The sequence below is a fragment of the Prinia subflava genome, chromosome 5 (assembly GCF_021018805.1).
Source record: "Prinia subflava isolate CZ2003 ecotype Zambia chromosome 5, Cam_Psub_1.2, whole genome shotgun sequence".
Taxonomy (NCBI): domain Eukaryota; kingdom Metazoa; phylum Chordata; class Aves; order Passeriformes; family Cisticolidae; genus Prinia; species Prinia subflava.
Window position 1 is genome coordinate 28,290,543 of NC_086251.1, and position 12,543 is coordinate 28,303,085.

Here is a 12,543-nt window from a genome sequence, read left to right on the forward strand (position 1 = left end):
GTCACGTCTCTTGCTGTGACCGCGCTCCCTTTCCGGTGTCGGTATCATGAACGAGGCAGAGGGTACAGCACAGCACTATTGACACAGCACTGACGGATGGGGCAACGCAGGAAGCGGCTGCAGTGCTGTGGGTGGATACGAATGCCACAGGATCGTTATCCATGCACTATGGAACCGTACGGATACTGTTGCAATGGAGCTATGAGAACCATGCTCTTCTGCTTCACTATGCAAGGAAAAGCCACAACAAATACTGTAGTGGGAATGTAGCAAAAAGGCAACTTTGTGTTTAAATCTAGACAAAAATCAATTTGCTTCTGCAATCATGATAAGCCAGAATGAGCATTATGCCATTTCTCCCCCCACTCCCAGCCCCTTCTTTAGAGCTACTATTTAGATGAGCTACAGTATTAAGAGAGAAGCTGAAAAGATGCTAGCTGCAAAAATAAAGGATGAAATAAAAAGTCAAGCATCCATGTTTCCCCCAGCTGAAAATGAAGTTCTGAGGAAAGGGAGGAAGGAAAAGAAAAGGAACTTACCACACTGCGAGTGAACTTTTCTAGAGAAGTTCTACGACCTTGCTCATTCTCTGGCTTAACAGGGAACGAAGTAGGGAGATAAAAATACAGAAAAAAACCCCTTCAGCTTAAATGCAGTCTTCTAAAACAGCAGCAAAATATAAGGAAGCAGCAAGAAGAAAAAGTCGTAAAATAATGTAAAAAGCAGAAATCAATGTTTGCAACAGCAAACATAAGAAATCAAAATGCCTTAAAGAATGAGAGACATCACTACTTTTACTCTCAGAGAATGTCACTTTCCCCTGTGAGTTTTTTGAATGGTTTATATATGCCTGTGCATTGCTGTGTCTTACAGCTGTTGGTATTGACTTCTTGTTCACTGAATTTTCCTTCTGTTCCTGTTCAAGCTGGGACATCTGGTTCTAGTTAACATCTGCCAAACATCTATAGAAGGCTCCCATCTACTTGCATAAAGAGATGAAAAAAACGAGTAGCTTTCACAATATTAAAAAGCAATATCTGAGTAAATATAGCAATGGAAGAAAACCACCACTGGACTTACTGCCAGTGAACCTACACTCTTCTATTTATCCAAAGAGCAGAGGCATATTTCCAGTAAGTTTGGCTACCTCAAAACACAAGACAGCATACGCAAGTCTTTGCAAGATAATGGAAGGATACAGACCCGTTTGGGACACTGATATTTCTGTACCTGGAGTACAGGACTATCCATATGCAAGAAGACATTCAGTTGCACTGTGAGAAAACAAGCATGTGCATGATGGCTTTATTAACATATCCCTGAGAATGTTGCTCACTGCAGCGCTTCGTTCATTTGGCACAAGGGAGATCTAATCGCCGCTAACAAGGAAGAACTAAATAATTTATTGGCATGTTTGCTGGAATATCTAAGAGAAAAAAAATTGTTATAGGGAAGAGAAGAAACTCAATGCTACAAAAGAAAGTTTACTGCAGTCTGTGTGAGCCCCCAGAGCTGTGGACACTGCTGATTTCCAGGAGAGATGCTTATTTTAATGTGGTGAGCCAGCCAAATGGGAGTGGTAAGCTGGAAGTAAAACTGCCATGAAAGGAATAAGGAGGTCCATGAAAGGGACAACCACAGTAATGGTGCATCACAGTGCACTGGAAACAAGCACTGCACTAGAGAGGCACTTACGTGACATATCATCTGCCACAGGTTCAGCTGCAGTAACAACACCCGAAACAATGGACCAGAGCAAAAACCAGATAGAGAAGACATAAAGAAGCCAAAACCATACCAGATAAATTGGATAAGAAGTTGTGTAGTTGAGTCTAGGCGAAGCCTTTTGATCCTTCTGCATGTTTATCACAGCTTTCACAGCTCTCTGATGTCTACAAGGTTAGTCTTAAACATCCCATGAAGAGATGGGGCAGATCATCCCTGCTGTATCATCACATATGAGACTAAAACATAAGTCCCTTTTAAGACAAGCAATATTCTTTATCCAGAAGAAAGAAACAAGCAACCTCCACACTTATAACCATTTGAGGAAGCCACAGGATCACCTCTGATGTCTCAAACTGCTATCAAAAGTGAAAGCTAGAGGCGCATCCGTTTAACCCACACAGAGGATGGAGCCAAAGGCCTCCAAGCAAGTACCACACAATAAAGCAGCCTTCAGGGCTGGCAGGAAGGGATGCACCCAGTCCAGTGGTCCCCAAAGGAGTATTTAACATGCACTAATCCAAGGGTTAGTTGCCTCTCCTTGCAAGTGAGAGGAGAGGAAGGGGGAAAGAAACATCAGCCTCATGCTTTGGCTGAGTATAAGAGCCATGCAAGTGCTCAGAACATCAGAGATTCCCTCTTGGAAGTAGGCTCAGTGGTATCCCTACACCCCGAGGCAACAGAGGTGACAGAGAGGAGCTCAATTCCTGCCACTTTGGCTGGACATGTCCCACTGAGCAGGACTGAGGACAGCAGTGCCCAGCTGGGCACTGGACCTCTGCACTGGTCTCCTGCAGGAGTGGCAAGACCCACCAGCAGCCAAATTAAAGACACAATTTCAGGAGAAGAAACACCTGAACAAAAGACTGAGTGTTCTGCAAGGCTCCTTCGGGGAGCAAGGCACTCAAAGTCTTCAGCATGACATTCCTGCAGGCTGGAAAATCAGTGTCTAACCCAGCTGCATTTTGAAGTGGAGCTCTGGTCTGCACTGGGGTCAAGGATAGTGAGCTGCTATACAGGCCACATCGTGCCCCTGCACTCACTGTCAAAATTTAGAATCTTTGTTTTTTCTACCAGCAAGGTGATGCATCTTCCCACCCAGCAGAAAGGCAGGATGGTGGTCTTCAAAGATGATAAGCACCTTGTTGAGGTGCTGAGAGCTTGTCTGGCACAGGGAGCCCCACACAAGGCTGTTTGCTGCCTACCACAGCTGAAGATGTGTGTGGAAGCAGCCACAGAGCACTGACAGTGTCTCACAGAAGTGCCATGCAAAGCTCAGTTTGCAGTCACTCTGCACATTTGGCATGGCGGTGGCAGGCTGGGACCAGCTGGAAGCGTGGAAAGCTCATCCCCATAGCATCCAGCTCTGAGTCAAAGCATGACATTTTCTAGTGAAATAAAAAGCAGCTGAGGCAGGCTGGCTGCAGAGTGATGAGCTGGCTTGAGCAGTTTGAATGTCCGTGGGTGTGGGTGCTGGCTGTACAGCTCACTGGCTCTTCCTGTCTCCTTGCCCGTGTGGCTGGCAGCCTGCCGTGCAGGGAACGCCTGCCCGCAGCTCTGCAGCACGGGGCTGAGCTGGGGAGGCTGCCTTGCACACCAGATGAAGGAAATTAAAAAATAACAAAGTGAAAAAAAAAAAAAAAAAAAGAAAGACCAAATCACAGCTATCCCAGGCCAGGGAACAGACCTGGGGTGTGGACCCCGGAGCCATTGCCTGCTGCAGCCACTACAGCAGCCTTTGCACAAACATACACTGCGTGTGCAAAGGGGAGAAGGAAAACAAACACGTGTGCACCTCAGGTCATGCAGTCCTCCCAGATGCAAAAAATGCAGTCTTTGCCAGTAAATACACCAACAGATTTCACCAGCTAATGGCAAAGGACACGTGCATTTAGATAAAATATGAAACAACCATCCCTGCTGCAGATGAAAACCTCTCAGTTCAGGCAGATAAAGAAAAATAGAGCTCACCACATAGAAGCCATTCACAAATTATTGACTGGCTTATCTGAATTGTCCTTTTTTTTCATGATTAATCATTTACCCAGCCATCCACGCTTTAGGTTCTTTTGTGTAGATTCTGCTTGCAAGGAAATTAAGTAGAAGAAAACTTACGAAAACCAGCTGACACTGACTATTAAAAGTAATTATGAGAAAATTGCTCAGCATCTTTACAACATTCAAGACAAGTCCTGCCACTGAATCAAACTGGCCATGTGTGCCCTGATGGGACTGAGAAGAGGGCATAATCTGCAATAGAAACCTTCCTGGACAATACAGAGCAGCTGGCACAGGATGTCTGGTTAAAAGCAATACTTCAAAAGCTGTGTGCTGGAAATGGAGCCTATTCCTCATGGCTTGAAGCTCCTAAGTATCCCCTTGCTGACACTTTTTGCCAGGGATCTGAAAAGGGGTAGAGAAATACATATAGAATACTTGGTCTTCTGAACATAAGGTCTGCAAAATTCTCTGCCTCCCTCCCTCCCTGGATTTATTTTGTTGGCCATTGAATCCTTTTTTTTTTTTGGTATGAGACTTTGGGATGTGAAGTGGGGTTTATCTTGAACTTTAACTTTGTGAAAAATAACATGGTCCAGAGGGAATAGCATCAGGTAAAAATAAAGGATAATAATATCCCTGACCCTGGGTTCAGAAAAGGCAGGAGCAGATCCTGGGCTTCTCAGGTGGTCACATCTACCTGTCCAAAGAAAGAAAGCAAATGGCATGTACTGTGCTACCAAGTGGCCAGAATATTTGGCATATATTGTGTGTTCATTTGAATAGGACCACGGTGAATTCAAACTTCCCTGAACTAGCTGGAGAGCAAAACAATGCTCTAAACCAAGAAAATACCAACCTGCTCTTTCCTCAGTGCTGCAAGGCTCACTCCCGTGGCTTCACAGGCTGTCTGCACTACAGCTGGGGTTGCCTTTCCAGGATGCTTCCCTGCCTGTGGGCAGGGCTGGATGGCAGGGAGCAACCCCATGCCAGGCTGACATGAACACCAGCGCCGTGACAGTTCAGCTGCCGCTTCAGCTAACGCAGAGATGCCAACCATTGTCATTGTTTCACCTTTATAGCGAGTAATGGAAAGTACCTCGAGGTCTTTTCTGTTCCTTTTGCTCCCTTCTCTGCAAAAATAACTATCAGAGCATGTGTCTGGCTGCTTCTTCACCATTAACAAAAGTTCCTGTGCATTTGCATCCCCTTCCATGGTGCACTAACTAATCTACGCTGCTCTTTCCCCAGGGAATAAACCCCTGCTCTGCAGCCAAGTCACTCTGCCAAAATGCCTCCCTGCCTTAACTGAGGAGGTTTGTCACAGCACTTGTCCTGACTGGTGGATCACTGCTGTCTAAGGACATCCAGCCACAATTTTGGCTACCGTGAAGAAGGGCTGGAGGGCAGTGCAGCAGTGAGTACCTGCTGTAAAAACCCTGCAGCATGGTGCACATCAGCAGAAGCAGGAGCAGGTCAGTGCTTGACTCTGTGTAGCACCAGTGGGATGTGTTGCATAGATACACAAATAAAATGCAGTGAGTCGCTCGGGGATCTCTGCACATCCAGCCCTTCACTGCCGAGCCAGATGCTTTCAGCAGATCCGTGATTTCTACCTGCTGCGGGGGGAGTGCGGGGAGTGGGAATGGAGGCCCAGAGCTCCAGTTGGGCTGGGCATATGGCCATTCCTCCTGAGGACAGGGCTGTGCTCTCATCTCTCCTCCAGCCTGGCAGAGAGAAGGCCTTCTGTTCAAGGCAGAAAGCTACACCCAGTTTTTCCCCTCTGCAGCTCATTGCTTCCAATCACACCCTTGCTGGAGGCCAACCTCATGTTCCCTGCTGAGCACCATGAATCTGCAGGATTGAGGCCAATAATGCTGTGGTTACTTGCAATAATGACACTGGGAAGAACGGAGGAAAAAAATCTAAAATGGATTAACAAAGTATGTATGTCTGGTCCGTACACAGCCTATGTCTGCTGTCTTGCATCAGTTAGTGGTGTGAACAATATGTTCCCCTCATAATTCTGTCATTGTATCTCAATCCCAACCCATAATTTCTTCTCCCTCCTTCCCCTCCATTGCTGTACTCCCAGAGCAGAGAGGGAAAGCTCCCACATCTATGGTTATTGTATGGTGCGTAAGAAAGTAACTCTTCAAACCTACAGTATTTTACAAATATCAGAAATGTGAAGTATGATTTGAAGCACTAACCAAGCTTTGGTATCTCTCTGCTGAGCAGGTCACTATTATTATTGCCCTTTGAAAAAGAGGAGGATATAGGGCAGGCAAGGTTGAACTTTTTCCCGAAACTCACACAAGAAATTCAGTGGGGTAACCAGGGAAAGCATACAGATTTTATGGTTCCCGGTTCTGTGCTCTAGCCACACAGTCTACCTTTCCCTTTCTCCTGCCCTCTCAGTTCGCCGTAACCCAGTGCTGGAGGGCAAAAGATCCCAAATGACACAAACTTATCCAAAAAACATTAATGTGGGAATCCGAAGCCATAGTTCATTTGCTTAGTGCAAGCAACTCTTTTACCCCACGTCCACAATGCTGTGCTTCTGACAGAACTTATTTTCAGTAATGAAAGTAAGCTATGTCATATCAGTGTAGTATACAAGCCACGTGAGGATAATGAATTTGGGGAAAGACAGGCCTCAGAGACATGTACTCATCACAACTTAAAGAACTGCAGCGAATTTCTATTCACATCAGTAAATCCAGGACTTTGTTTGCAAGCTCTAAAGCAAATCCTCCATCCATGCAGGCTCTGATATGTCACTGGGTTCCTCTTTTCCTTCCCTTGCTTTCCAGCTAGAGGAATTTTAAAAGGCTGCCTCTCAAAGCTGCACCAAATGTCCTAAAGATAGGACCGTGTAGCTCAGCATACAGAAATGTCATGTTCTTTCTATCATCAGCTCTGTACTCACACTGTTTCCAAAACATTCACTTGCCCAACACAATGTAATGTGGTTGCAAAAAGCTTTACAGACTCTGGACTAACACCAGCTCCCCTCCTGCATAATGGGAAGCTGATGAACAGCACATCTGCACAGATCTACTCCTACCTTTTCTGTGCCTTCATATGTTTACTCGTGCACTCATAGCTCTTTCTAAAAGAAACTTGATTCTTGCTTTCATGGTTGTGTTAACATGACACCAAAACCTGCTCCTGCGGCAGTTTGCGGGGGAATGAGGATGTCATGCTGACACATCCAGGGCTTGATCTGACAGCAAACAAGGATTGCAAAAAAATAAACCTTTGGTTCGAATGGGTTTGGCTGAGAGGAGAAAGCTCTCCTGGCTTTCAAGCACATGAACCCTCGTGTTCAACGGAGACTGGGGGTAGGGGGGCCATAAGTTGCTGGGGCTGGGAAGATGGCAGAAGCTTTTATGGTTTATACCATCAGAAGATTTTGCCTCACATCTCCTTCATTCCCCAGCCTCTGAACTAAGTCAGTCTAACCCTTCTAAATGTAAGCAGCACTGGTTTATGCTGTCTCAGACCAGACATTTTGAAACAGAAGGCTGACTGCTGCCCTCCACTACCTAATCCACCTGCCAGTAGTCTCAGGCACAGCAGACAGGGGCTTGTCTCCTTTTGTCACCATATGCATGCTTTTAGGGCACACAATGACACTCAGGACAAAAGTACCACTGGGATTTCATTCTATTGTGCCAATGCAATGTAATTTGGCAGCACACAGAGAATGCAGCAGAAGTGCAGCAGGGAAGATGGTGATGGGAAACCACAAACTCAGGCTGCAGGAGTCAGGAGTCCCTTTGGGTACGGTCCTGGGAGCCAAATACAAGTGGGACATACACACAGGTACATGGCATGCACATGCACAGACACACACATAGAGCTATGGGAATTAATCAGGAGCTGCAGGAAGCATTTGAGCACAGCCACAAATGCAGAAATCAGTAGCTTATCTCCTAGACCCCTTAGAAAGAGGGGATTTGAGTACAGAGTTGTAGTTCTACATAACCACTCCTTTGCTGCCCTGGATCTGGAGGCTCCTGACAGAATCATGGTGCTGGCAGAGCTCATGCAGATACCAAAAAGGCTGCAAAGAGCTCAAACCCAGATTTCCTGTGAGACAATGTGGCTGGAATTCTTGATTACTACATGCATTGCAATTATTTCCTGTCTCTGAGGAAAAGGAAGCATCTCTGGGGAGGCAAAAGCACAGGAAAGTAGTATGGGAATTGCTGCAGGGGTATCTACAGATAAGGCATCCAAGGGAAATATCACATGGTGAGACTAGGGAGGCGAAAACCTTAATAGGTGGATTTTGCACCAGTAATGAACAGATTGATGGGTTCTGCTTCTCAGATCACATACTGCCTTTTCCATGAGAAAGACGTAATACAATTTGTATTGCCTACACTGAGTTTGGGAGACAGCTGTGCTAGACAAACACCCTTCCATACTACTTTTACCTTGGGTCACCATGTGTTCCCCAAACTCATGCTCAGGCTGTGCACACAGATGCCATGCCCCCAGTGAGGAAGACAAAAGTGCTCATTCCCTTCTTAAAGAAAAAAAAAGGAAACAGTATTTTCACTTTCACACTAGCAGCAAGCAGCAGGTGAGAATCAAGAGGTGCTAAGAGATGCAAGCATGTCCTTTCCAACAGATACCTTCTTCTTTGCCAGCAGTAAGTCCTGGTAGGCATTTGAACGCAGAAAGCGCGCGTAGCTGTCACTCTTCATCAGCTTGTAAATGTGCTCCTGTGGGACAGCGGGAAATGAGAGACAGAGAATTGTTATCAAACCTCATTTAGACATCACAGGGACTTAAAACACAGAGAATTGGAAGGAAGAGAGATGGATCAGAGTTCTAATTAAGTCTGCTATTATTGATTATCTGTGTTGTGGTAGTGTACATGAGGTCCATCCTGGGGCAGGACCCTGTTATGCCTGAGGCTGTATGAACACAAAATGAAGAGATGGCCCTCACCCCAAAGGCTGGCACACATTATTCACTCATCAGGATTATTCTGCAAAGATTGCAACTCCCTGAAGTCCCCAGATTAAAAGAAAGTGTCTATCCTGGAAAAAAGAAATAAACACCAGAAACTGTCTCACAGATTAGGTTTAATTTTACTGGTTACAGGTACTTGAACAATCACCCAGCACTCCCTTCCTGTTCATGGAGGGGAACTGATACTTGCACACATTTCCTCTCCACTTCAGACATGCACTCAAGTAAGCCAACATGTTAATGTCCTGCAAAAGCCTGTATCTGTGGTGACTATGCAGGGAAGTTATATGACTAGTTCTGATGTAGATGGATACATCATATGAATAAAGTTACATTAGATGAGTGTCTCTCTCTAGGGTATTCTCTTAAGTCAAACTACTGTTACCAGTTTGCTCTGAGAGCACTTACTATGTTTATCTTCAAATTTACCAAGTGGTGTTTCATGGCAGCAGAACTTAATACATACCCTTTTCTAATTTCCTTGCTAAGCTTTACTTTCCTGCTGAGAATCCCTTAACACAGTCAGTTTTTCTCCTGGTTATCCCCGGATTTACAAAAGATATTATCCCAAACACTGAGAAAATAAAATCAAAATACTTTGACCAGACAATGACTGAGAACACACTAAAGGAGCTCAAGAGAAAAACAGGCACTTTGGAACTTTCTCTTAGACTTTGCCAAAGGAAGCACTTTTACAGAGTTAATGAGCAGTTTTATCTATAGCAAATTATACAATGTGAAATATTCTCTCCTGCCCTAAAGCCATTGTACATGAAGCTTTAGAAGCACCACACCAGCCAGAAGTCGCATAGCTTATTTTGGTGTGTTAACAAGCCAAGCAGAATTCCCTTATCTTCACTATCACGGGTAATTAGCAATAACCTGTCTTTACACAGAAGAACTGCTTAATTCAGCTTTCTTACACTATTTGGTGTAGTCCTATGAGGGTCACTGGTTTTCCTTCGACACAGCATAAATGTATTCTTTGAGATACATTCTGACGTGGAACCATTTTTACTGATTAATTTCCGTACTTGTTTTTAGTCTTGACAGATCCTCATTTGTGCAGCACTATCTATCCAAAGGACAGAACAAGATTTTGCAATAGAATCATTCATATAAAGCTAATGAGCCACTGCCACCCTTCTTGCTTCAGAAAAAACACATGGTAGGGCACAGTTTCATACTCCTTATGTACAGCATTGCCATGAGATTTGACATCCAGCTGTGGGACATTTGTTCTATTTATGCAAGACAGAATGAGCCAAATATGCCTTAAGATAAGAAGAGGGAAAATAATGCACATCACAGATATGATCAAGATTTCTATTCTTGCACGTAAATAAGGACGGTTCTCTCTTAAATACTTCAACTGGCATAAACTCAGGACTCCGTTGATTTAAACCCAGCCACACTTCAGCCAGTTTGCCTGTACTGCTACCTCTTAAGGTTTCCAAGGAGACTCCATGTCCTTCTCATGATTTCTTTGTAACTACCTGGGAAACAAACCCACCTAACTGGTGTTTTTCCAGGACCATGAGGAGACTGATGAGTAAGTGGACACCTTGTAGCCCATCAACAGTAAAAGGCCTACAGAGCCTTCATGCTCTTAGTGGTCCTCTTTGCAGCAGCCAGTACATGCAGAGTGCGGGTGGGACAGGTGCTGAGGTGGGCAGGAAGGTGCTGTGGCTGAGGCAACATCATGGGTGACAGGGGTATTTATATTAACATTTTGCTAGATGTGATTAATTTTTTTACTGTCTTTGGGTTTCTTCACCAGTGGTCAGACAACCAGGTCTGGTCTGAACCATGATGAGAACATTTTGGAAAATAACTTCCAGTTTTCATTACCACACCGACAGAGGCAAAGGAGAACACACATACGACCCACATGCATGCCAGCAACAACTTCCATCCTTTCTCATGTCAAGACAACTTCATGTTGACTTTATGACTTTAAAACAGTATAAACTCAGTATCTGGCGGTCAGAAGGAGAAAAAATTGCTTCGATCCTGAGATGAAATAAACCACACGCTGCCTTCTTAACTGAAGCCCTTCCCTGAAATAGGACTATTGCCACAGCCACAGCCTTGTTGCCACTGCAGTTAGCTAATTGGTATGAAACATTTTCTCTGCTTTTCACATCTTGGAATCACTAAACAGAAACACTGCTACCTTTCAGCTGTTCACCACAGATATACTCAAACAGGGAATAACTACTCCTAGGCTTTGAATGCTAATGAAGAGAGAAGGTTGGGCATAGGAAAAGGAGAGACATGCATAGCTTCAGAAGCAAAATGTGTATTTGAATTGTAAGAATTCAAAGGGCTTGCTTTCAACAATCTCTAGACTGAAGGTATTAATGATACACTAGTAATTTATTTACAACACTGCATTTCTGAAGCACCTAGTGGAAATCTGAACCAATTGCTCATATCAGCAAAAACTGCCTTCCAATTTGCAACAGTACAGGACAACTTGCATTGCTACAGTGAAAATCCCTACTGAGACTGCACCATGAAGATTGCTAAAATTGTGGCTGCAGTGTGTGTCCAGCCCACTTCTACACCAAATCTAGCTGCAGGATGGGAAAAGCCAGTGGCTGGAACATTTGTTTTGATCTGTAGCCTACTCTGTTCTTTGCCACCAAGCTATTTTCTCTTATGCATTCTAGAATCTGCAACTTCCTAGGGAGAACCTACAGCTAGTGTTTAGCAGCTCCTCATTTTATAAATTCATTGAAGGTACTGGAGGTCTAACAACTGATCATATTCTTCCGTGGAAGCCTGAGCAACAGGCAGAGGTGTGGGCTTGGATTTAGTTGCTCTGTGCAACTTGTGCAAATTGTCTTGTCCTTCTCTGTCATGGATTTTTAGCTCACTTTGGATCATTGCAACCCACTGGTCTCTCACTTCTTATTTTACTGAGCAGCTGGAGTTTTTTCCACCCTTTTATCACATGGTGGAAAGAAAAGACACCCATATTAAAGACTGAAATCTCCCAGTGCAATGCACTTTATAAACATGCACAATCTCCCTGACATTACGTGACAGTGCTGGTAAGAAATTTGAGCTTTTCCATCCTTATACTGAGATAATTCTCCATTTTGTTAAGTTGTTTATTGCAAGGTAATGAGCTCACTACTGCTAGTTCTCAAAATAGAAAAGGTACATGCACGATCTGCGTAATTTTTAACAATGCAGCTGCAGCTCTGGACATTCCAGTCTCTTGCACAGTAAGCAGTCTGTCCAGAATTATCACTGCAACACTTCTTTACAAGTGCCATGGGGAGTTCCTGTGCCCTATCTGCACAAGAGCAGGAGGAGCATTTCATCCACGTCGTGTAGCCTCTCCCAGCCATTGCTGTGCACCACTTCCCAAATGTGGCTCAGTCTCACAGCTCCCTGCTCCAGCCCTAAGACGGCAATCCTTTAGGGAGTTACATTGCAAACCCAAGGATTTAAAATAATCATCTAACAAAACTGCCTAAGTTATCTAGTAAACCATTAGACAAGGTAGCTTATAAAACCACATAAATGTCAGGAAAAAATTCTTTCAATATTTGGCCAGCAGTTGACAGGCATCATGTGTCCCGTGGTCTCCCCTGCAGCCTTGCTTGCTCTTTCTGAGCACCAGGCTGCCATCTCAGGCCACTGCAGTGGCAGCTGCAAGTGGAGACAGGGACTGACTTGACATGTGTGAGGGAGCCCTGGCAAGCTGGCTTTTTGAGCGGACCAGTCATTCAGTCCCTCACATAGCATGCTGCTGATGAGTTCTGGCTGTACTGATACTCCCCTGTGACAATGGATGCACATTGGGAAATGTCA

General features: G+C 44.6%; 1 protein-coding gene across 1 annotated transcript in view; it reads right to left on the reverse strand.

Moving 5' to 3' along the window:
- RGS6 (regulator of G protein signaling 6) overlaps positions 1-12,543 on the reverse strand; it is a 262,657-nt gene that overhangs the window by 18,906 nt on the left and 231,208 nt on the right. The window contains exon 16 of the mRNA XM_063398679.1: positions 8,373-8,462. Within this exon, the coding sequence (XP_063254749.1) occupies positions 8,373-8,462 (90 nt within the window). The remainder of the gene's footprint in view (positions 1-8,372; positions 8,463-12,543) is intronic.